General features: G+C 38.7%; 1 protein-coding gene across 2 annotated transcripts in view; it reads right to left on the bottom strand.

The window, feature by feature from the left end:
- Nucleotides 1-24506, bottom strand: part of ANKFN1 (ankyrin repeat and fibronectin type III domain containing 1) — a 380611-nt gene that overhangs the window by 173556 nt on the left and 182549 nt on the right. For both annotated transcript variants that reach the window (XM_032280102.1, XM_032280101.1), the window contains exon 3: nt 14106-14240. Coding sequence is in view for 1 of the 2 variants with exons in the window: in XM_032280101.1 (XP_032135992.1) it covers nt 14106-14240 (135 nt within the window). In the remaining variant the exon portion in view is untranslated. The remainder of the gene's footprint in view (nt 1-14105; nt 14241-24506) is intronic.

Here is a 24506-nt window from a genome sequence, read left to right as displayed (position 1 = left end):
GTCCCAAAACAACAGATGCTGGAGAGGATGTGGAGAAATAGAAATACTTTTACACTGTTGGTGGGAGTGTAAATTAGTTCAATCATTCTGGAAGAAGTGTGGCAATTCCTCAAGGATCTAGAACCAGAAATACTATTTGACCCAGCAATCCCATTACTGGGTATATACCCAAAGAATTATAAATCATTCTATAATAAAGACACATGCACAGGTATGTTTATTGCAGTACTATTTACAATAGCAAAGACTTAGAACCAACCCAAATGCCCAACAATGATAGTCTGGATAAAGAAAATATGGCACATATACACCATGGAATACTATGCAGTCATTAAAAAGGATGAGTTCGTGTCCTTTGCAGGGACATGGATTAAGCTGGAACCCATCATTCTCAGCAAACTAACACAGGAACAGAAAACCAAAAACCACATGTTCTCACTCATAAGTGGGGCTGAACAATGAGAACACATGGACACAGGGAGGGGAACATCACATGCTGGGGTCTGTCAAGGGATGAGGGCCAAGGGAAGGGAAAGCATTAAGACAAATACCTAATGCATTCAGGGCTTAAAACCTAGATGACAGGTTGATAGGTGCAGCAAACCACCATGGCACATGTATTCCTATGTAACGAACCTGCATGTTCTGCACATGTATCCCAGAACTTGAAGTAAAATAAAAAACAAACAACAACAACAAAACAGTAGCTTGTTAGCCACCGAAAGGGGGCAATATAGGGTTGTAGCTCCTTTTAAACGCCACTTCCAGAGAACTGTCATTATTTGCCCGATATGAAGGTTCCCTAGAAAACCCTACTCAGAAGGCTAATCTTTGTTTGCTCTGACTTACAGCTCACCAAGGGCTAATAGCCTTTTCTTCTGGGTTTCTTTTTTTCAAAAACAAATATTAGCAATTGTTTAACAATAGTTTAACCATGTTAGATGGGGAATTAGATGTCTATAGAGGGCCTTGAAAAGCTGTCATTTTCCTGAGAATCTAACAAACTACAGGGCTGAGAGCATGCTTAGAAGACCTGAGAAGATCCTAAGATCTCATCTCTCTCTGACTTCATGGCTCTGCATGCAGGAAGTAAAGACTAAGAAGATATTTTCATCTGCCTGGCTAAGTATTGAAGGTATGCCCAACATACGCATGCAGAGTTTTTCAGCAAAAACTAGGATGCTTAGTTCTAGGCATCTAAGGAAATCTCTGTTCAATCATTAGCTCACCACGAAGTTAACCAAGTAGTGGCTTCAGTGGCCACATATAACAAAGGATACAGACTTTAAAAATTTAATTCTGAAAAATTATTAAACAACAATGAGCACTGGGGAGGAGGGGTAATCTAATTTCTGGAATTGCTACATCATTAATAAAATGCTTAGTTTTCAAGAAAATTATGTGTGAGGCATGCAAAGAAACAAACATTATGTCCCATGCCCAGGAAATAAAGCAATCAATAGAAATTATTCCTGAAGAAGTCCAAATGTTGGACTTACTACACAAAGACTTTTAAATTAGCTCTTTTAAATATGTTCCAAGAACTAAACCATACCCAAAGAAATAAAGAAAATTATGAGAATGATGTCTCACCAAATATGAAATGTAATAAAGAGATAGAAATTATAAAACAAATCAAGAACCAAATAGAAATTCTAAAATCTAAAAGTACATTAACTGAAATGAAAAATTTACCCAACACCAGATTTGAGTCGGCAGAGGAAAAATCAGCAAACATAAAGATAGATCAACTGAGATTATCCAGTATGAAGAATGAAAAAAAAAAATGAAGAAAAATGAAGAGTCCAGATCTCCTTGCAACACTGTCAAGTGTACCAACATACAAATAACAGGAGTCCCAGGAGAAGAAAAGAGGTATAGAAAGGCTATTTGAAGAAATAATGGTCAAAATATTCCCCAATTTAACTATGCATCCACAGGCTCAATGAACATTAAGTAGGATAAACTCAAAGAGAGCCACACATAGGTACATCATAATCTAACCATTAAAAGCCAAAGACATAGAGAAAATGTTGAAGACAGCAAGAGAGAAAAGGTTTATCACATTCAAAGGATCTTCAAAAAGGTTAACAGCTAATTTTCACCAAAAATCACAGGAGCCAGAGGAAGGTGGTACAACATAATTAAAGTGATGAACAAAAAAGACTCTCAAGAACTTCTCTACCCAACAAAACTACACTTCAAAAATAAAGAGGAAATTAAGATACTGCCAGATAAACAAAAACAGAGAGTTTGATATTATACATTCTCTACAATAAACACAAATGGAACTCATTCAGGTTGAAATGAATGGACACTAGATAGTAACTCAAATCCATATGAAGAAAGATAAAGCATTGAGCAATGACACATGTAGACTCAAAATAAAGGGATGGAGGAAAAGCTACCAAGCAAATGGAATACAGAAAAAAGCAGAAGTTGCAATCCTAGTTTCTGACAAACAGACTTTAAACCAACAAAGAAAAACAACAACAAAACCCAGGAAGGACATTACACAATGGCAAAGGGTTCAATTCAACAAGAAGGTCTAACTATCCTAAATATAGTATTGCATCCAATACAGAAGCACTCAGATTCATAAAGCAAGTTCTTAGAGACCTTCAAAGAGACTTAGACTCCCACACAATAATAGTGGGAGACTTTAACATCCCACTGACAATATAAGACAGATCAGCAAGACAGAAAATTAACAAAGATATTCAGGACCTGAACTCAACATTGGAACAAATGAACCTAATATCTATAGAACTCTCCACCCCCAAACAAGAGAATATACATTTTTCTAATTGCCACATGGTACTTACTCTAAAATTGATCACATAATTGGAAGTAAAACACTCCTTAGCAAATGCAGAACTGAAATCATAACAGACAATCACTTGGACCACATTGCAATCAAATTAGAACTCAAGACTAAGAGATTCACTCAAAACCATACATTACATGGAAATTGAATAACATGCCCCTGAATGGGATTTGGGTAAATAATGAAATTAAGGCAGAAATCAAGAAGTTCTTTGAAACTAATGCGAACAAAAATACAACGTACCAGAATCTTGCGGACACAGCTAAAGCAGTGTTAAGGGAGAAATTTATAGCATTTATTGTGCCCCCATCAAAAAGTTAGAACTCAAGTTAACAACCTAACATCACAATTAAAATAACTAGAGAACCAAGAGCAAACATATCCCAAAGCTAGCAGAAGACAAGAAATGACCAAAATTGGAGCTGAACTTAAGGAGGTAGAGACATGAAAAACCATTCAAAAGATCAATTAATCCACGAGCAGGTTTTCTGCAAAAATTAATAAAATAGATAAACTGTAGCTAGAATAATAAAGAAGACAGAATATTCAAATAAAGACAATCAGAAATGATAAGGGGGATATTACCACTGAACCCACAGAAATACAAACAACCATCAGAGAATATGATAAACACCTCTATGCACATAAACCAGAAAATCTAGAAGAAATGGATAAATTCCTGGACACATACACCCTCCCAATCTTGAACCAAGAAGAAACTGAATCCCTGAAGAGACTAATAATGAGTTCTAAAATTGATGCCGTAATAAATAGCCTACCAACAAAAAAACCCCAGGACCAGATGGAGTCACAGCTGAATTCCACCAGATGTACAAAGAAGAGCTGGTATCATTCCTACTGAAACTATTCCAAAAAATTGCAAAGAAGAGAGTTTTCCCTAACTGATTTTATGAGGCCAGCATCATCCTGATACCAAAATTTGGCAGAGATACAATAAAAAAGAAAACTTTAGGCCAATGTCCTTGATGAACATCGATGCAAAAATCCTCTACAAAATACCGGCAAACTGAATCCAGCAGCACATCAAAAAGCTTATCCACCTGATGAACTAGGCTTCAACCCTGGGATGCAAAGTTGGTTCAACATATGCAAATCAATAAATGTGATTTATCACATAAACATGACTAAAGAAAAAGAACACATGATTATCTCAATAGATGTAAAAAAGGCTTTTGAAAAAATTCAACATCTCTTCATGTTAACGACTCTCAATAAACTAGGTATTGAAGGAACATGCCTCAAAATAATAAGAGCCATGTATGAGACCCACAGCCAACATCGTACTAATGAGCAAAAGCTGGAAGCACTCCTCTTGAAAACTGGCATAAGCCAAGGATGCCCTCTCTCACTACTCCTATTCAACATAGCACTGGAAGTTCTGGCCAGGGCAATCAGGCAAGAGAAAGAAAGAAAGGGCATTCAAATAGCAAGAGAGGAAGTCAAGCTATCCCTGTTGGCAGACGATATGATCTTATATCTAGAAAATCCCACAGTCTTAGCCCAAAATCTTCTTAAACTGATAAACAACTTTAGCAAAGTCTCAAGATACAAAATCAGTGCACCAAAACTACTAGTATTCCTATATGCCAACAACAGTCAAGCCAACAGCCCAAACAGGAATCTACTCCAATTCACAAATGCCACAAAAAGAATAAAATACCTGGGAATTCTGCCAACTAGGGAGGCGAAAGATCTCTACAAGGAGAACTACAAACCACTGCTTAAAGAGATCAGAGATGACAGAAACAAATAGAAAAATATTCCGTGCTCATGGATAGGAACAATCAATATTGTGAAAATGGCCATACTTCCCAAAGCAATTTATAGATTTAATGCTATTCCTATTAAACTACCATTGACATTCTTCACAGAACTAGGGAATACTATTTTAAAATTCATATGGAACCAAAAAAGGAGCCTAAATAGCCAAGGCAATCCTAAGCAAAAAGAACAAAGTTGGAGGCAGTACACTACTGGGCCACAGTAAGAATTTTTTTTGCCATCTATGCATCTGACAAAGGTCTAATAGCCAGAATCTACAAGGAACTTAAACACAGTAGTAACCAAAACAGCATGGTACTGGTATAAGAACAGACACATAGACCAATGGAAAAGAATAGCAAACCCAGAAATAAGACTGTGCACCTACAGCTATCTGATCTGATACTTAGAAATAAATTCAACAAAATAAGTACGAAATTAATTTTCAAAAAACTATAAAATATCATTTAAACACATTAAGGAAAATAACAAACATGTGGAAAGACATTCCTTGTTCATGGATTAGAAGACTTGATATTGCTCACCCAATGGGAGGCACTGACTGGAAATTGGAGAGTGAGGTAGTGGTATTTACCCCTCTTTATCTATGGGGTATCCCTTTCAATATAACTTATTTTCTCTGCATTACAGAAATTGCTTCCTCCTTTTGTCCCTTCAGGCTTTACCATTCTTTACTGGTTTTCACTAACCTGCCCATTCTTTTGTAAGTGTTCTTATTGGTAACCTCCCCTCTGTTGTTCTTTTTGAATTCACTATATGATTCTTTCTGGGATCCTGAATAATACATTGTGTAATCCCTATAGCATCCATAAGAGTGTCTTGAAATGGATAGAAGGAGTACTCTTTGCAACTTTAAACTGAACTGAAAAAAATATTCAAGTGTTAATAAATATTTGACTGGTAAAATCAGTACAGAGTCCTTTAAAAGACTGGACAAGGAACCTATATCTGTCATGTTAAAGCTGGGATATCACACTTAAGAGAACATTCCTTATTAGCCATTTCACTGGAAAACCCACAGGTTGAAGTCTATCATTACATTTTATTCCATTCTTTATGGTGGTTTTAAGCACAGAATTGAAAGTATGGCTCTGATATAAGGCTGACCGAACTTTATGTTTTGGCTCTTTAACTTATTTTAACTTATTAACTATATGACCTTGAGCAACTTATTTAGCTTCCCTGAAGCTCAGTTTCCTCATAGTTAACATTATTCCTCATGTTAATAGCAATAGTCATGTATTGTACAAAAGGTGATATCAGAGGTTTAAATGAGCAAATATATAAAAAATTGTTTAGCAGAGTGCTTGAAAAAATAGGTGTTCAATAAATATTATTAACCTATAACAGGTCTTTTGAGGTATACTTAACATAAAATAAACGGCATGTTTTAAAAAGTACAATTTGACTAGCTCTGACATAAATGTTCACTCATGAAACCATTGTCACTATCAAGATAATGAACATACACATTATCCTCAAAAGTTTCTTTGTGTCTTTTTGTAATCTTTTCCTCCCTCTCCTGACTAAAATCCCTTCACTTCACCAACAGTTTCTAGGGAAGTATCTACATTCTTTCTGATACTATAGATCAGTTTTCATTTTCTTGAATTTATAAACGGAATAAGTATGCACACTTTTAAAACCCAGCTGCTTTAACTCAGCTTAATCATTCTGAGATTCATCTATACTCTGTGTCTCAATAGTCCTTCAATTTTTATTGCTGAGTAGTATTCCATTGTATGGATATGCCACTATTCATTTATTCAGTTGTTCAATTGTCAGATGTTACTTTAATATTTAATATTAAATAAAAAATTAAAACCCATGGGGTTTGCTTTAATCAAGAAGATGTATCATTTTCTTCCTTAATAAAGATTTAGGGGGGTTGTTTTAAGCAAGAAGATGAATCATTTTCTTTCTTAATAAAGATTTAGGAGGGTTGCTTTAAGCAAGAAGATGTATCATTTTCTTCCTCAATAAAGACTTAGGAGACCTGAGTTTCAAAGAGAGGGAAACACACGGTTGGTCAAAGACGGTCTGTTCTCTACAACAGGGCTACAGGACCAGGCTTTAGGAGATAATAAGCTAGGAACCACCTTTTATGGGAATGTTAATTTCTAGTTTTGCATTTTATTTTTCTGTGTGATAATAATTTATCCTAAAATCTTTAATAAATGTCATATTAAATGTGACAGCCTACCAAACCTTTAAGTAATGATACCAATTCGATACACAACTCCTCCAAAAATTTGGCTTCATTTTCAAGGTTAGCGCTGCCCTGATACTATAATGGTGAAAAAGGCAAGACATGAAAACAAAGATATGGACCAATGTCTATCATTAACACGGAGGCAAAAAATTTCAACAAAATGTTAGCAAATTAAATCCAGCAATGTATACTCTAAAAAGGATAATACATCATGACTAGGCAGGGTTCATTCTAAGAAGGCAAGGTGAACATAACATTTATCCATCCATTAATGTCAATGTAATCTAATACATTAAAAGAGAGAATATTGAGGAAAAACTATATGATCATCTCTATGGATTCATAAAAAGCAATTGGATTTAATAATATACATTTATTCATGGTAAATACTCTTTCAGGAATGTAAGGGAACTTCTTCAACCTGATTAAGATAATCTATTAAAATCTACATCATACTCGATGAGTAAAGATTAAGCTCTTCTTTCTAAGATCAGAAACAAGGCAAAAATGTCCACTCCTACCTTTTCTATTGTATTGGGCATCCTAGCCAGTGAAGTAGGGCAAGAAAAATAAGTCAAAGACCTACATATTGGAAAGAAAGAAGTGAGATAGTCTTCATTTGCAAATGACATGAAAGTTTACATAGAATAATCTAATAAATCTATAAAAATCTGCTTATGAAAAGCCTAATGCTGAACATGACATTATATTAAATAATGAAATTAAAGAAGAGCTAAATAGAGATATATACTTTGTTCATGGATTGGAAGAATAAGTATTGTTAAAGTGTCAGTTCTTCCAAATTGACCTATATATTCAATGCATTCTCAATCAAAATCTTAGCAGACTTTTTATTTTAGTAGAAATTGACAAGCAGATTTCAAACTTTTTATAGAAATGGAAAGGATCTAAAATAGCCAAAATAATTTTGAAAAAGAAAAACAAAGTTGGAAGATTTATACTATCTGATTTCAAAACTTCCTATAAAGCTCAGTAATTAAGACATATGGGATTGGATTAAGGATAGCCATTTAGATAAAGACAATATCATAAAGATAGAAGTACACGTGAATGAAACAGAATAGAGAGCTCAGAAACAAACTGTACATATATGATCAATTAATTCCTGAAAAAGGTGTCAAGGTAATTCAATAGGGAAAAAGATAATCTTTTCAACAAATTGTACTGGAACAATGGTATATTCACATTGAAAAATTTTAAAACCCTGAATCTCTATTTCACATCATATACAAAAGTTAACTTAAAACAGGTCACAGACTTAAATATAAAAGCTAATACTATAAAATGTTTAGAAGAAAATATAGGAAAAAATCATACAGTAGCCTGGAGAATGCAGGTCCAAAATGAGAAGAGTAGCCTGTGCAGAGTGGAGCCTCCTCACGCTGGCTTCACAGCCACCTGTTCCCTGGGCTTTGCCGCTTGCATAAGCAGAGAGCCTCAGCTGCCATCATCATCCTGTCTCCTAACCCTACCAGCTGTCTCAGGTAGGGGGCGCATTTTGGCATGGCCTCCATTATGCTTGTTTTGACAGTAGCTGCAGCAGCCCTGACCCAACAAGACCCATGGAGGCCTCAGCTTCACTTGCGGCTACCCTGAGAGACTGAGTAACACCACTGGAAATGGAGAAAATTAGACCAGTGAGACACAGAAGACTGGCAGTAGCCAGTAGATAATTCCCTCCCTATTCCTTGCTGTAGACTGTTCTGAGGGCTACCTAGAAGCCATCACATGTAAAAGAACAACAAGATATGTTTTCTTGTGAAGTGATTGCTCTTTCAGTTACAGTCACCTTTGTTTTCCTTTCTTCCTTGACTTACTTCCCTTTTTTCTTCACTCTTGATGCCCTGGGGTTGTATCTCCCAATACCCAAGAGAATATTTGCAATTAGCTTTACCTTAAGTTTTGTTTCTACATGCTAAAATAAGATAGAACAATAAGTCTCTGAGGAAATAGTTACTATATTCTCATTTTACTGAGGCCCAGAGAGGTTAGGTAACTTGTCCAAGATGTTACAGCCAGTAAATGGAGGAGTAGAATTTGAACTCTGGCTCCAAAGTCCATGCTTGTAACAACTATGCTATTATTATTTCTAAGGGACCTTAATCTGGCTGCCTGTCAGCTTTGTCTTCCTAGATCTTGATTCTGAAGTCAAGGCTTCTTGTCATGTTATGAGTCCTGGCACCTCCAGAGTTCATGTTTCACTGGAGCTTGGCTGCGGGACTTTCTCAGCTTATTTGTACTGTGACAAAAAAATAGGAGTTCTAACCATGCTTGACAGCTAGGTAGACAGATATAGTCAGTGAAAGTGATATTTCTGACCGGGATAAGATTGCTCTTGTAGCTGCAATGTGAACTACGGGACCTTGAGGCTTCAACCTGCCTGTCACTAGGCAGAAAAGAAAGTTAGACTCTTTCCATTTTCCATCGGCTGTTAACATACCAGATGTGTTTCTGAGTGCTAAAGGGTGGCCAATCCTATTACAAAGATGACATAGAGTGGAAGCCACCTTTCTGGTTCCTTTGCATTTTAATGTATATATAGTAAGTGATAAGTTTTGAAAGATCAGCTGTAACCGCATGGCAAGAGGAACACTATTTTTGAAGTATGAAAGCATATGTCTATGAAGAAGAAGATATAAAAATGGTTAGTATTGATTCTATAGTTCAACAACTACTTATGGATGATCTACTTTGTAACCTATGTATCCTGTGATAGACCCTGGGGATTTAAAAGTAAGTTAGTCTCCCACATAGGGTAACAGATTGTCTTAGTTTGTTCAGGACTGAGAGGGTTTCCAGGATGCAGTACTTTCAGTGCTAAAACTGGGAAAGTCCTAGGCAAATTGAAATGAGCTGGTTACCCTACCTGCCCCCAAGGAGCTCACAGGCTAGAAAGGAAGTCAGTTATGCAAATGCATAGCTATGAAATAGTGTGGCATGTGAAATTATAGACTAATAATACCAGCTTATACTTCTTGATATTGCTTGGCTGTGTCCCCACCCAAATCTCACCCTGAATTGTAATAATCCCTACATGTCAAGGGCAGGGCCAGGTGGAGATGATTGAATCATGGGGTAGTTTCCTCGATACTGTGCCCGTGGTAGTGAATAAGTCTCTGAGATCTGATGGTTTTATACATGGGAGTTCCCCTGCACAAGCGCTTTTGCCTGTCACCATGTGAGATGTGCCTTTGCTTCTCCTTTGCCTTCCACCATGATTGTGAGTCCTCCACGGCCATGTGGAACTGTGAATTCATTAAAGCTCTTTACTTTATAAATTACCCAGTCTTTCCTTTATAAATTTCCTTTATTAGCAATGTGAGAATAGACTAATGCACTTCTATAACACTTTCTATGAGCCAGGCACTATTTAGAATAATGTCTGTCTTAGTCCCTTCAGGCGGCTATAACCAAATACCATAAACTGAGTGGCTTATAAACAATAAACATTTTTTTCCTCACAGTTCTGGAGGCTGGTAAGTCCAAGATCAAGGCATCCAGTAGATATGGTATCTGGTGAGGGCTGACTTTCTGGCTGTATAGAACTTATGGCAACTTTCAGTTGCTGAAATTGCCGAATTAGCAGCTGTAAACGTACTATGATTTGAGAAGCTCTAGAAGGCTTATTCCTCCGCCCCCAACATATCCCATCTCTTAGTATTAGGGTACCTTAAATTCTTTCATCAAAGATTCAGTTAAGTATTGTATAATAATCCTCTTGCTATATCTTTACATGGTGGAAGGAACTAGTTAGCTCTCTGGGGATAGGCACGAATTTCAATTATGAGGGCAGAGTTCTTATGACCTAATCTCCTCTTGAAGGCCTCAGTTCCTAATACCACCACCTTGTGGGTTAGGATTTCAACCTGACTTTGGCGGGAACATAAACATTCAGTGTGCTGCAGTATCACTGCAACTTTTACATGTATCAACTTACTGAATTTCATAATAGCCATGTGAAGGAAGAACTATTATTATCTCCATTTTACACAGATAGAAATTGAGGCATTACTAAAGGGTAGTAAATCTGGGATTCAAACCTAGGCAGCATGAATCGAGATCTGAGATCTTAACCTCTAAACACGTCTCTCAAAAAACCTAAGACATAGAAGTAGCACAGAGGGGCGAGTGATGAACTTTCTGGGTGAGAGGAGGTGGTCATCAGATAAAATGTAGTGGGAAAATGGGTTAGAGAAGGTGATACCTGAGGATTTTGAATGATGAATGAGGTATTAACTAGCAGGAAGGGGAAAAGGGGCATTCTAGGTATAGTAGTTCAGGTTAGGACATAGAGATGTGAAATATCATGGTGTCACTGGTAAGTCAGTGCCAGTGAGGGTCCCCATGACATTTTTCTGGCCTCTGACACTCACAGTGATACATTTCATCACCCATGCCAGGACCTTTGTAAAGAAGCCCGAAGAGGTAGCAGGGCCAGACCACCAAGGGACTCGCATGCCATGATAAGAATCATAGACTTTAACCTGCACCTAATGGGGCAGCACTGAAGACTTTGAAGTAAAAATTGAGATTTGCTTTTTAGAGAATTGCTCTGGTAGCAGCTAGAGGATTGCTGAAAAGGGGAGGAATGTAGGAACAGTGGAGGGGACAATCAAATATGAAGCTCTTGGAAAAATACCCCATGAGAGATGGTGACTTTAGCTGAAGCTTGTGGCAATGGGGATGGAGTGGGCTGGGCAGATTCAAAAGATGAAGGAAATAAAATGGACTATATTTGGTTAGTGATTGGATGGAGGGGCTAGAGGGACCAGGAAATCCAGTGATTAATTCCGTGAGCCTTATTTGTTGACTGGGTGCATGACCTGTCCACTAATTCTATTTTTTTTTTTTAAAGGAACATAGGCAGAGAGGTGAGTTTAGAAAGGGAAAAGACAGTGAGTTTGGCTTTCACAGTGTGACTCTCAAAAGCCTATAGGAAATCTAGATGGTCTAATCCAGATATTCCATAAAAGAAGGAACTAACTTGCCCTAAGGGGCATTTATTTTTCTGACCAAGAGTGAAATAATAATTATGAGTGAAGTTTTCGGAGACAGGTATGAAGTAAATAGAAAGCAGAATAATTAATAGAATACTAATTCTGTATCCTTTGGGTTACCTTTGAAGTAGAAAAAATTGATTACATTCATTCATCATAAAGTATCAGTGGTTTGCTTTACTATTTCCCCTAGGAATGTTTGAATTTTATAAAAGACATCAATACTTAACTGAGTCTCTGATGAAAGAATTTCAGATACCCTAATACTAAGAGATGGGACAAATTTGGGGGGAGGCAAATAAGCCTTCTGGAGCTCCTCAATTCAGTACATTTGCTGCTGCTAATTCCATATGCATGGGTACAGGGGCAATTTGAGCAACTGAAGGTTGCCATAAATTCTATATATGGATTATGCCCATACCTGAACTACCCTCTGAAAAACATACTGCTATATTTGTTTCAAAACATTTATGATCTTTATGATCTTGGGATCATACGTATAGCAAATCAGTTATCACTAATCAATATTTTTTATAATCCTGTTTATTTACATGACCTATTTATTTGAATTTGAATTTTTTGAACATCACTTCTTAGCTCTTTTCTCCCCTTCTAATTCCCTAAGTGTAATCATGCTTCCTTCAGAGTGTTCTGGATCCCTTAGATGAGGGAAGGGGCCTGTATCCCCTCATCCTCACATAAACTTTCATCTGTGTGTTTCTGATGAATGATCTCTGGATTAAAGTACATGAACGATGATCTTGAATACTAGATGCATCATTTAACAAAATAACCTAAAGCAGTATCTCATGAATCCATTAATTGAGCTTAGCATGTCTTCTCTGAAACAATTATGAATAGAAGGAATGGAGGAACAGAGATCCAGAGAGGCTGAGGAAACTTCCAAAAGACACATCTTTAATCTGGGAACCAGCACAAATATGTGACTAGCCTGACATCTCACTGTAATCAGTAGACCATTCTGTCTCCTTGCTATTAGAATGCCATCATTTGTGAAATAGCCAAATCACCTGGAAGAATGACCTTGGTTGGCTCTTGTGATTGAGAAGCTTGGAGATCTTTTCTATCAGGCAAAACTTCACCCAACTCTCCCATTTCCTAGCTTTGGTTTTTATTTAGAGAAGCATGCTGCTCACTGTTCTAACATTGTTCATCTTTGTCAGCACCCAAGGCCACAACTTTGTCCGAACAGCCAGTGATATACTGCAGATAGAGTGCACCAAAGACATTAAACTCTAAATGACATTTATATGGACTCTGAGTTCACCAGAGATGGATTGATGCTGCCATAAAGCCTTGGGGTAGCCAGGCAAACAAAAGACTAAGGAGACTGGTGGGGGTGGGGATGGTAAGAAAAGCAGTATCTTTCTATATTCACTTTCTCTCTCTGCTGAGGTTGGCCTACATCTTATTTAGGAAGTGAAGAAACCAAGTGAGTATGGAGACTTTTGGAGCCCAGCACAGAAGCAAACTTGGCCTTGATTATCAATGGAGCTTCTTATGGCTGTGACCAGGCCAGTGTCAGCACAAGTAACTGGACACTTACAACATCCCACTTTGAACCCAGTGCACCTCACCAACCATATATCTTTATGAAATAAAGAAAAGACTTAACATAGATGCAAAAGCAGTGGTGGATCAAGCAAGGATTTAAATATATGCCCATTGATTCCCTTGGCAGGTATCCTTAGTATCACAGCCATAACATTATTTAAGGGCACGCTCACCCAGGATGAACACAGTGCTGGCATTCCACTCTGCTTCCCCAGTCTGCAAACTGGATTGAAGACAGTAATATGTCTGGATTTATATTCAGGATTAGCACGATAGGACCCATCTTTACCTGATCCAACAGGTATTTTATTAGGTACTCAGGAGCCTAACTGGAAAATGATTTTATATAACAAAACGGTAATTTGTTTTTTGTAGCTAATGCTAATCAGTTATGCAAGCACTTAATGTGATTAAACTTACTGCAAACAAAATGCCCAATTATCAGAAACGGGGCTTCCCTGCCCCCATCCTGTCTCTCAATGTGCAATTGCAGACCACTGTGTGTATATGCTTGTGTGTCTTCTTCATGGACCACCTGCAGCTAACTTTGGAATATGCAGATTTTTAAGCATTATTTAAACCACGGCAACATATACACATTTAAAAAATAATCAGTGACTAAGAAAGCTCCATATTCACATGAAGAAAGAAAACAATAAATCTGACTTACCAGTTTATGCTGTTTGAGGCAGCAGAGGAACAAGTTGTTGGTAATTGTCCAGTGCTTTCATTCAATAAATCACATTGGCTTTGCTTTCTCCTGTGGCTCAGCCTCTGTGCGAAGCAAGCGAATCTCCTTCCTATTCTGTGTAAAGAATAAAATGCGAACAGGATCACTACAGGCAAGAGCTGAAGTCCATGATCACTAAGCTACTCTTAATGCAAAATAAAAGAGCAAATGATGCATAGGGAGAGAAAGGGAGAGGTAAACAGCTTGGCTCAGAGGTTAGGTGTATTCTCTAGACTGCAGCCCAGGGAAGGCTTGATTTCTGCCGCCTGTATTCATGTAGTAAAAGAATACCATGACTTCAGCCTGTGATTAGCCTATCGTATCCGGGAAGACCATTCGAAACGGCTTGCAGAGACTACTAGCTTCATGGAAAACAAGACTGAATCCGAACCGACTGTCACTCAGGGGTGAGCAGAGGGGCAGTGGGTCACTACATCAACGGCAGGGAAAGAAATATTGTCTGGCATCCAAGAGCCCATCCAGCAATCTGTGACTGCAAATGATCTACAGCTCTTCTGGGGCCAGACATCCCCTTGTTTCTACAGCCGTCTGGGACCAGAAGCACACAGGTGGCAGTCACATCCCTTCACCACAGGGCACCTGCGCAATTCCTTACCAGTTCCCAGCAGGAGCTAGGGGGCATCTTAAGAAAGCTCTAAATCCAGTCAGGGTTGCTGAAATTGTGCTTGGGTTTTTGTCTGAGCAGGTTCTGAGAAAGTAGTCAGCAGACGTGGGACTTAGGACAGCAAGAGGCTCAGTCTCAGGAAAAAGATTCCAGTGCTGCTTCTATGCCAGCCACATATGAGTATGCCTGGCTCCTTTCACAGCATTGTGTTTTACATGGCTAATGAAAGACACAAATAGATTTCCTAGAAAGCTGTATACATAGGCATTTTTAATGATTGTCACTGAAATAAAATGGAAAATTACCTTCACAGGCTGCTTATTATGTTGGGGGGTGGGACTCGCTGATTGATAGCACATATGAATACTGCACATGTACGCACACACACCCCCACACACCCCCACACACACACACACATACCCCCATACACCAACCACACAGGGCCCTAGCAACAGCCTTAAGAATCTTTGTAAAGCTCTGTTCTGATTCGTTCTCTGCCAAATGAATATAGAGCTGCTGTAATGACTTCATAAGTAATTTCGGACTCTTCTGCTAGGCACTGTCTAGTCTATCATTTATGCCGGGAGCCAAATAAACTCTCAAATTTTGAATGAAACTGTAGCAAATCAGAAGGAAGTCTCTTGATCATAAACAAGTGGGTGGAGAGGTAAAAGTGCTTAGGATCCTGGAAATGACCTCTTGTCTTCCTGAAACTCTCCCCCTTTCTAGAGACATTATTTCCCCCGATAGCTCGCTCACCCTCAACAGGTGGCTGTTCTGGAGCTCAGATCTGAGGCAAGGCTCAGTGACTCATAAAGCCCGGGTGGCCGAAGAAAGAGCTCAGTTTAGCTTTTAACAATTGTCTTACTTTTTCTTTTCTTATTAAAAAGGTGAAATCTCGCTCTTGAACATTTACTATCCCTTTCTATCCTTGGATTTATTTGTCCATGGAAGCACTGCTATGAATAATCTAATTAAGGAATATTCATGCCCTTGAGGTTTAGAGGGCTATGTTTTTCGTCAAGGATTAAGAAAGAGCCTGGCTTCTCTTGCACAGCTTAGGCCAAAATGATTGCCAGCTAAAACTTTACCCTTTCACCTAGAAAAACTTTGGCTTTAGTGCAGATTTACTTGAATTACATCTGCTATGGTAAGCTAGGTGACTTAGTAACTCTATTAAGGTTAGAGGGTTGCCTCACCGGGGTCATGAGTTACATGTGCTATGCAGACCTGAGGGAACAGTGACTCTGGTGTAGTAGCAACACTTTCTAGAGCAAATACTCAAGTCAAGTCAAAAAGCCTATGTTTATTGCAAAGAACATTCATTCATTCATTCATGTATTCGTTAATCTACTCTTCAATAGACATGTAGTATTTGTAGGTTAGGCTCATTGTGCTACATACTTTAATGTTACTTAGAGCCTACTGATGAAGTATAAACTCCTTGACATACCCTAGCAAAATTCTTCATATTCTGGCTCTTCGTATCATTCTAGCCTAATTTCTCACCACATTTCTATTTGCAGTCCATGCTGTAGTTTTTTTGAATACCTGTTAGTTCCTTGGACATGCTATATTCTTTCTGAATACCAGATCGTCACATATGATGGGTATTCTTCTGCCTGGATGCTCAGTTCCCTATGTCTGGCTAACTCCTGTACAGCCTTGGAATCTTTGCTTAAACATAAACTCTCAGAGATATTTTTCTTGCCCCTAGTCTGTTAGGGTCCTTGTTCTGTGGTCTGAAAGCACAACACCTTATACTCTGCCATCATTATATCCATCATATTTTATTGCACTTCATAGTTTAGCATCAGTCATCCCCATGATATTGTAAGAGTTTAAGTGCAAAGTCTCTTATTTTCTGCTGTATTTCCAGGGTCTAACAGAGTTCCTGGACATAGAAGGCGTTCAATAAGTATTTGATGTTTTGTTGAAGTGCTTAGTGTGTATTTATTGAATGAATGCATAAATCACCTGAAGGAATAATGGGGAAAGGGGTCTCAGAATTGAAAGGAATCTTAAAGTTCTCTTGGTGTGTCTAAACTTTCCTGCCAGATGACTATCCACTGAAGTCTTGCCTCCTCCAATTAATCCTTCTGGATTAATCTCAACCCATATTGAGCACACTTTTATTTTGTCTCCCACTTTTTAGCAATTTTACAGCATGTTTTTCCTTTTTGTCCTCTAGCTGTTTCCCGGAGTTCCTCTCATCTCTGCAAACTGGTACTCTGTAACTCTTGGCATAAGCCTGCAATTATCTGATGCTTGATTCATTGAACATCAAACACTTGAACAGGGAGTTAAATGATCAGAGTCTTGTTTTAGGAAGATTTCTCTGGTTCTGGGGGAAGAATGAGTGAGATTAGCCAGACCTAGAGAAGACTCTAGTAATGACTACAGCACGAGATGGGATCTAAAGGCAGCTTTGCCCTTTCTTTCCTTCTACTCCTCCCCCATTACTCCACCCTCCGTGTCATAATACCAATGTTCTCATCTGGAACACTGAGAATGTTTGTTCCACACTCAGAACTTCCCCTCCACCCAATTCCACCCCCACAGTTATTTAACGTGCTTAGGGTATTTGTGAATGCGTCTCACAGATTCGGTTAAAGGCTCCTTTAAAGACAGGGACTGTGTTTTATTTTGCATTTTTCTCCTTCAGCCACTACACATCCTGGATTAGCAAGTGCTCAATAAAAGTCAAGAAAGAAATTAATTTGTTATATGCAGTGTATTAAGTGAAGCAATGTGGTTGGGAGGGAGCATTGCTCCCATTCAAAGATGAACGGGGCACCTTTACAAAGATAAAAGAGATATATTTAGCAACAGATATGCAACCGATTACAATACAAGGCAGAATTAAATAAGTGCCATAAAAAACTATGAGCAACGTGCTAAGGGAACATAGAATTATTACTTCTTTCTGTAATCCATAGAAAAGCAGAGAAGGTGGCCTTTGAACTGGGACTGGAGGTCTGAGGATCTCTCTACCGGTTGAAAAGAAGAAATAGGTTCGGAGTCAAGGCATAGAGTTCCCAGGCTATTAGGGAATGACAAGTAGTCTAGCAGACTGGAGTGAACAGTTCCGGGAAATGTTGATGGAACTTGTCTCAAAAAGTAAGCAGGAGCTAAATTGGAGAGCGCTTGAACGCTATGTTAAAGGGTTTTGCCATAGGTGACAGTGATCTGAGCAGGAGAATGCCAGAACAGCTGATTAGAATCCATCTGGCCTAGCCATTGTGGATAGTGGTGAGAACCCAGAAGCAGGAAGACACTGATGGTGTGAGGGCCTGTGAAGATGTAAATTAGAAGATGAAAGTTCTATCTCTGGAGCGAGAACTTAAAGGATTTGTCAACAGTATGGGTGGGGTAGGGGAGGATGAGACAAATTGAAGGTGACTTTTAAAGGTTTAGCCTACACGATAGCAGATGATGATGACATTAATTTATTCCGGTACACACACCTAGAGATAATTTGGGCATGCAGGTTGTGATCTGTGTATTTTTTTTTAAGACAGAGAAAAGAACAGGAGTTGAGTCCTTGGACTCATGTGAATGTGCCTAAACATTCACAGAATGCTTTGAAGAGCCCATTTAGTACCAGGTAAAGATTTGAGCCCAGGTCGTGACAGATGAACTGCCTCCAGCAACATTCAGTGCCATTTCTAGGGATCACGGGTACAGGGTTTCCATTAAATGTGAGAGTTTGTGGTTTCCCACTGGAGTTGGTTAGCTCATTGGAAAGAACCTGGGTCTGAGAATGGGGAGTTGGAACTTGAGTCCTCGAGCTGCCTCTCAGTAGCTGTGTGATCTTGTACTTTTTGTCATTAGGGTTCATTATTCTTGCTTGTGAAATGAGAGAGCTGGACCAGCTAAATTCAAAGGTTTCTTTTAGTATACTCTCCTCTGATTTGCAACATATGATATTTAGAATTTCAGAACACTTGCGAAATTAGGCCAAAGCCCACCAATATCAGGAGCCAGTAATGTCCACTCTCCCCTGCAAAAATCCTGACCATATTTTGAGAACGTCCATATATCACTGCAAATGCATGTCTGTCTTGTGGTTAGTTCCATGTGGTTTGTTTGTTAGACGTAAATTTAAATTGATCACTTTTTGATGGCTATTTTCTAATAACTTTTCACTTTTTTTTTCAGCAAAGATTTTTTTTTTTTCCTTAGGGAGTTCCTTTTCATCAGGATCTCAAAATTAAATTATAAGAAAGTAGCATTCCCTTACTGTGGTCAGCAAAGAGCCTGGCCAGCCTACTTCCGTTCCCTAATCTCTTGACCTTCCTTAGGGCGCGGCTGCTCAATAATGGCTCCAATTTTTTTTTTTTTTTAAATAAAATGTGCTACTTACCAAAAGCTGCTAAAAGGGAGGCAAAAAATAGGAAAAGAAAACTAACACCCCAGGGTGTATCTGAATATGCTTATTATGTGCGAAGTTGTTAGTAATGAATGCGAAACTCTTCCTCCTCCTCCCCCTCAATTTCTAATCCCCAAAGAAAAAAGAAAAGAGGTGGGGGAGTGCATTGGCCATTCAATCCAAAGCAGAATTTTTTTTTTTTTTTTTTTTTTAAAGAAAATGTGCAGACTGTTGACGGGCATGCTAGTTCTTGGTTACTTTGTTTTAAGCACCAATTGACTTTTCAGACTAAAAGCAACGGTCCCAAAATTTCCTGAGAAAACCTCTTCTGGAATTTTTCTCTAAGTCTTGGAGATGAGACATACTACATTCAAAAAGACTCTTCAAAAAGAGATGGCCCATATTCTTCGTAGTGCAGTCCAGTGACAAGGGTATTCATCTGAACTAATCATGTGGGATTTTCCAGTGTCACATTTTTGAGAAACGGGATTCTCTTAAAGGAGGCTACAAACACTTCACTGAAAGCTTTCCAAGAACGGCTTCATCCGTCCTCAGCAGCCTCTCACCGGGCTGTAGCACCGACGTGATAATCAGAGTCCATGCTTCTGAAAAGCCTTCTTGTCCTGGCTGCCACCCTCCTTTCAGTCATCATTAGAATTCTCAAGCTATGAATCCCCTATTGTCTGTATGAGCCCAAGATCCCCCACACCATGCCGAGGAAGGAATGTGAGCCTCCTGGGTCTGGCTCTAAGTCTCAACCTTATCCAGCAGGTCACAAAGCCCCATTTATACGCAGCTCCAACATTTTATCATAATTCTTTATCTGCTTGGCCCCATATATCCTCTAGGGCAGTCAGGAGACATTTGGTAATGAAGCCCATTTATCCTCATTTTCTCAATTGGCACACTTCAGGTTCTAATATTTATGTTCACACTGTCTTAATTTTGGATGTCAAAGATACTATACTAGACAAGTAGCATTGCCACAGGATAATTGAACCATGCGGAAGAGTTCACCAGAGTCCGATACATGATGTGGTTTGTCATATTACCAATAATGGCATCAAAACAGTTACTTTTAATAATAGCTCAGTGGAAAAATAATAATAAATGCTGCCATTTATCAAACACCTTCTATGTGGCGTACAATGGTATCACTGAATTCTCACACCCTACAAAGTAGGATTATCCACTTTTTATTGATGAGGAAACTAAGGCTAAGAGAGATTAATCAGCTTGTTTATGTGCATTTAGGGACTGAGCTGAGACTCAAACCCAGGTCTCTGCAAAGCTTGTGGTATTTCCACTTCATTCCTTTGCCAAGAAATAAGAAATAATACATAATATGTATGGTAATATAATAAGAAATATAATACATTTTGTTAGTTGTTTTACATTAACCTAGCATAATTATTTTTCATCAAAAACACATAAATAATTATGAACTTAGGGCTGATAAAATGTTTTGGCCAACTGAGAAATGCGATCTGCTCTGATAAGCATTAGCACATCAGGTCAGAGTAGGAATTTGTAGCATAAATTTCACCTATCAATAGGTGGCAGTATTCACCTAAATCTCTTTACAAAGAGCCAGCACAGGTTGCTTCTTCTTATGACCAATCCCTAGGCCATCTGTATTCTTTGATGCACTAGATTTGGTCATAATGAATACTGAGCGCAATAGGTTGGAGGCTAATTGGGCCTGAATCATGCCTTTGTATTGTGAGATCTGGACTGTAGTGGGGTTGTGATAGAGAACTGTTATCCATGGCAGAGACGTTGGGATCCCTCACCATTTACAACACTCATTGTGACTGTTCCTCTGGGGAAGTCTTTTATTGGTGCTTCAAAGCCAAAGATGAATTTTGTGTCTTGGATTACTTTAACATTTTGCGGAATTCTCAAATAATTTAAAAATGAAATGGTTAATACTCCAAAATCTGATAATTCATAAACCAATGTTTGTCTAGATTAAGAAAACAAAACAATTAGCAGACTTCAGGGCTTCAGCTTTTTCAAAACCCTATATATGTGTACAGCTACCCATCAAATCACATGAGTGCTCACCAGTAGGCACGGAAGCTGGAATCCATGAGGTGACTGTTCAATAGACAAGTCAAAGTAGTTAAGTTGATTAGTCAAAATACTGAAGGACAAATACCTTCGATTTACACCTTCTAAATACTGCTGAATTTTAGGCAGACCCTTCCTCCTCCCCCTCCTCCTCCTCCTCCTCCCCCTCCTCCTCCTCCTCCTCCTCCTCCTCCTCCTCCTTTGTCTATCTTTTTTCTTCCTCGTCATATTTTTGTAAAGAAAATCTTTTATTTTAAGTAGAGACAGGGTTTCAATATGTTGGCCAGGCTGGTCTCAAACTCCCGACTTCAGGTGATCGCCTGCCTTGACTCCCAAAGTATTGGGATTACAGGCGTGAGCCAATTAGCTGGGTGTTGTGGCATGCGCTTGTAGTCCCAGCTGCTGGGGAGGCTGAGGCAGGAGAATCGCTTGAACCTGGAGGCGGAGGTTGTGGTGAGCTGAGATCACGCCACTGCACTCCAGCTTAGGTGACAGAGTGAGACTTTGTGTCCCCTCCCCCCCCAAAAAGAAAATCTCAATATTGAAATACCTGTAGTTGAAAGTCACAGAATCAGTCTCTATTTTCTACTTGCCAACAGGAGTCCACTTAGGAGAATTTAGTTTTGTAAAGTCAAGAAAACAGGTAGATAAAAAGATAAAAGAATAAGCTGAAAGACTCTTTGACCTATCTTTATGCTGGCCTCTCCATTTTTATATGAGATGCCTGGGAACAGATCATTATCAATGACAATCAACAAGCTCTTAGAAATGGTAAATAGGATGAGTAGTCCTAATTCCCAGAACTAAGAAATTGACTCCAGTAAGATTCTTAAGATTCTCAGCAGACCAGATTATCTTAAATACAGATTGGCTGGTGGAATAAGCAAGGTGGCCCTGAAGACAGCCTATTCACCTCGCTTTTAAGCTCCCAATGGGATGAGTGTCTTTCTCCTCTCTCCTTGTGGTATTTATAACTATGTTAACACTCTCAGCACAGCCTAACTTCCTTAGAGTTATTTGGGGCTCAGTGTAATTCCCTTACTGGATTGAAATCTCCCTGAGGGCAGGACATGGGCCTCATTAATTTTTGAGTTTCCCTCTCAGCTCTTGGATTGGGGCCCTGTGCATGGTTGATAATTTTCAATACACATAGGTTTAATTGAACAGAATTAAAGAGAACTCAGAGGAATGTATTTTATATTTTTGCCCAGTTTAAAGAAAAATTTCAGCTTCTGTGTTGGATGCTATGCATGATCATATTTCTAATTTCTCGTCTGCTTCTTCCATTTCAGAACAGTATTGACGATGATAGATGTATCATGCCAAAGGCCAGGACATCCCCCTAGAACCACTAACTACCTATTTTTACATCCTTGGCAATGCCATCTGATTTTGTAGAAGAATGCTCTGGTTATTTGAAGGTTAAATGCAGAGGCAGGCAAAAAAAAAAAAAAAAGCAGTTACAAGGGACATTAAGTGACCTACTGTGTCATTCCAATCACTAACATTTCCTGCCTTTGTGGTTTGGAGACCCAGTCTGCACTAAAGAGCTGAACAAGGCAACGATGTTTCCTAGTGGTGGTTTTCATTGTTCCCCCTATTAGGTCAAAGCTAAGCACAAGGGGAGACAGTGAGCAACGTGTCTCACAAGGGAAGGGGAAGCATCTTGAAAAGCTTACAAAATTACATTCAACCCATTAGGCATATCAGGAGATATTGCCAAGCCGGAGAAATGAATTACCCAGCTGAATATCACAGGCATAATGAAGTTGTCAACAGCAATGGTGCAGCTGTAGATTGTCTGATTATGTGTTGACTGTGCTGGCCATTCAGGGACACGCCAGGAAGGAAATTGTTGTCATATTGTCCACCACATTCCAAGCCCCATCCCAGCCATGGTGATAAACCTGACACCCTGAGGAGCACATGGAAAACAAAAATAACAACAGCAAAGCAGAAAGAAAGAGCATCCTCTTCTGATGGTCTCTTATTTCTAGCATTGCTGGAGTCTCTCCCCTTCTGTGACTCCAATCTGTCATCTTCTTTTAAAAAAATGACCATGACAAGGAATGCAAGTTTAGATTCTGGCCCTCCAAACAAACATTTCATGATGGGCTTTTTAACCTTTGTTAAATTCAAAATAAGCAGCAGTCCAGCAAGAAAGCTTTAACTACGTGGGTGGGATTTACACCTTTCCTATGAGTCAAAGATGAAGGCAGGCTGGAGTTTTCCCTTTTGCTGATGCATCTAAAAAGGTTAATTTGCAATGTTTCTTGACAGCAACTGGAATCTTCCTGAAGATTCTTCTGGCTTTTTTTTTTTTTTTTTTTTGAAACACCTTCAGTTTTCTTCTCTAAGGGGGTCAAGCAATATGACCTTGAAAATCACTTCTAGCTCTAACATGCTATGGTATCAAGAAGCCACAGAGCACTTAGCACATAGAAGAACATCTCTGTCATAAAGAAAACAAATGCTTTATTTCAACCCAGCTAGTCTTGGTTTGTATTGGACCCATGCTCTGATATGACTCTGAAATCAGAGTCAATATATGTGACCTCTATGTCCAGAGGGTGCATTGAAATCTGCTTTGAACATGTGTTATTTATCGGAATGTTTTCTTTTTTAAAAAGGAACTAATGTAGATGTGACCCACTGATTAATAGAACTTCTTTATCTATTCAGATTTTCTTCAGAGAAAGCCAACAAAATGTTTCTATTAGTGGGACTGGTCCTTTGTACTTGCTTACAATATAGCACAGGAGCGTTTGATCCCTTAATTACCATAGGTGGCCCCACTCAGTGGGTGGTGATTTGGATGAGGAATCTGGATAGCTTTAGTGATCAGTCAAGCCATAGAAAAAAACTCTCCTCCTTCCACCCTCATTTATTTTTCTCTCCTGAGTGCTAATCAAAATGAGTTTTTTTGTTTTGTTTTGTTTTTTGTCAATTCTTCTAGAATATTTCTGTTTGGCATTTGAGTCCAGGCTTAAGTTAAATTTTAGGCCCCCAAGACCAAATTTCCAAAAGGGTCCTCTCACCCTTGGTTAACTGCTAAATAAATAAATCTCCAAAGAAGCCTTCTGTCTTTTCCAGGTCTTTTCTCCATTTATTTCATGGCTTAAGTGTTCCTTAGATGATATTTGTGTGAGTGGCTTGTGACCCAGTCTCCTGCCAAATTGCTTAGCTTTCTACCTCCATAAGAAACACCTCCTCCATTTGACAAATGGAAAAGTCACCTTGGTTTAGCTCCACAACTTCATGGATCTTAGTA

This window comes from Sapajus apella, unplaced genomic scaffold (assembly GCF_009761245.1).
Source record: "Sapajus apella isolate SASKATOON/1434 unplaced genomic scaffold, GSC_monkey_1.0 scaffold12, whole genome shotgun sequence".
Taxonomy (NCBI): domain Eukaryota; kingdom Metazoa; phylum Chordata; class Mammalia; order Primates; family Cebidae; genus Sapajus; species Sapajus apella.
The sequence above is the reverse complement of the archived record's forward strand: the minus strand, read 5'-3'. Positions and strand labels throughout refer to the sequence as shown.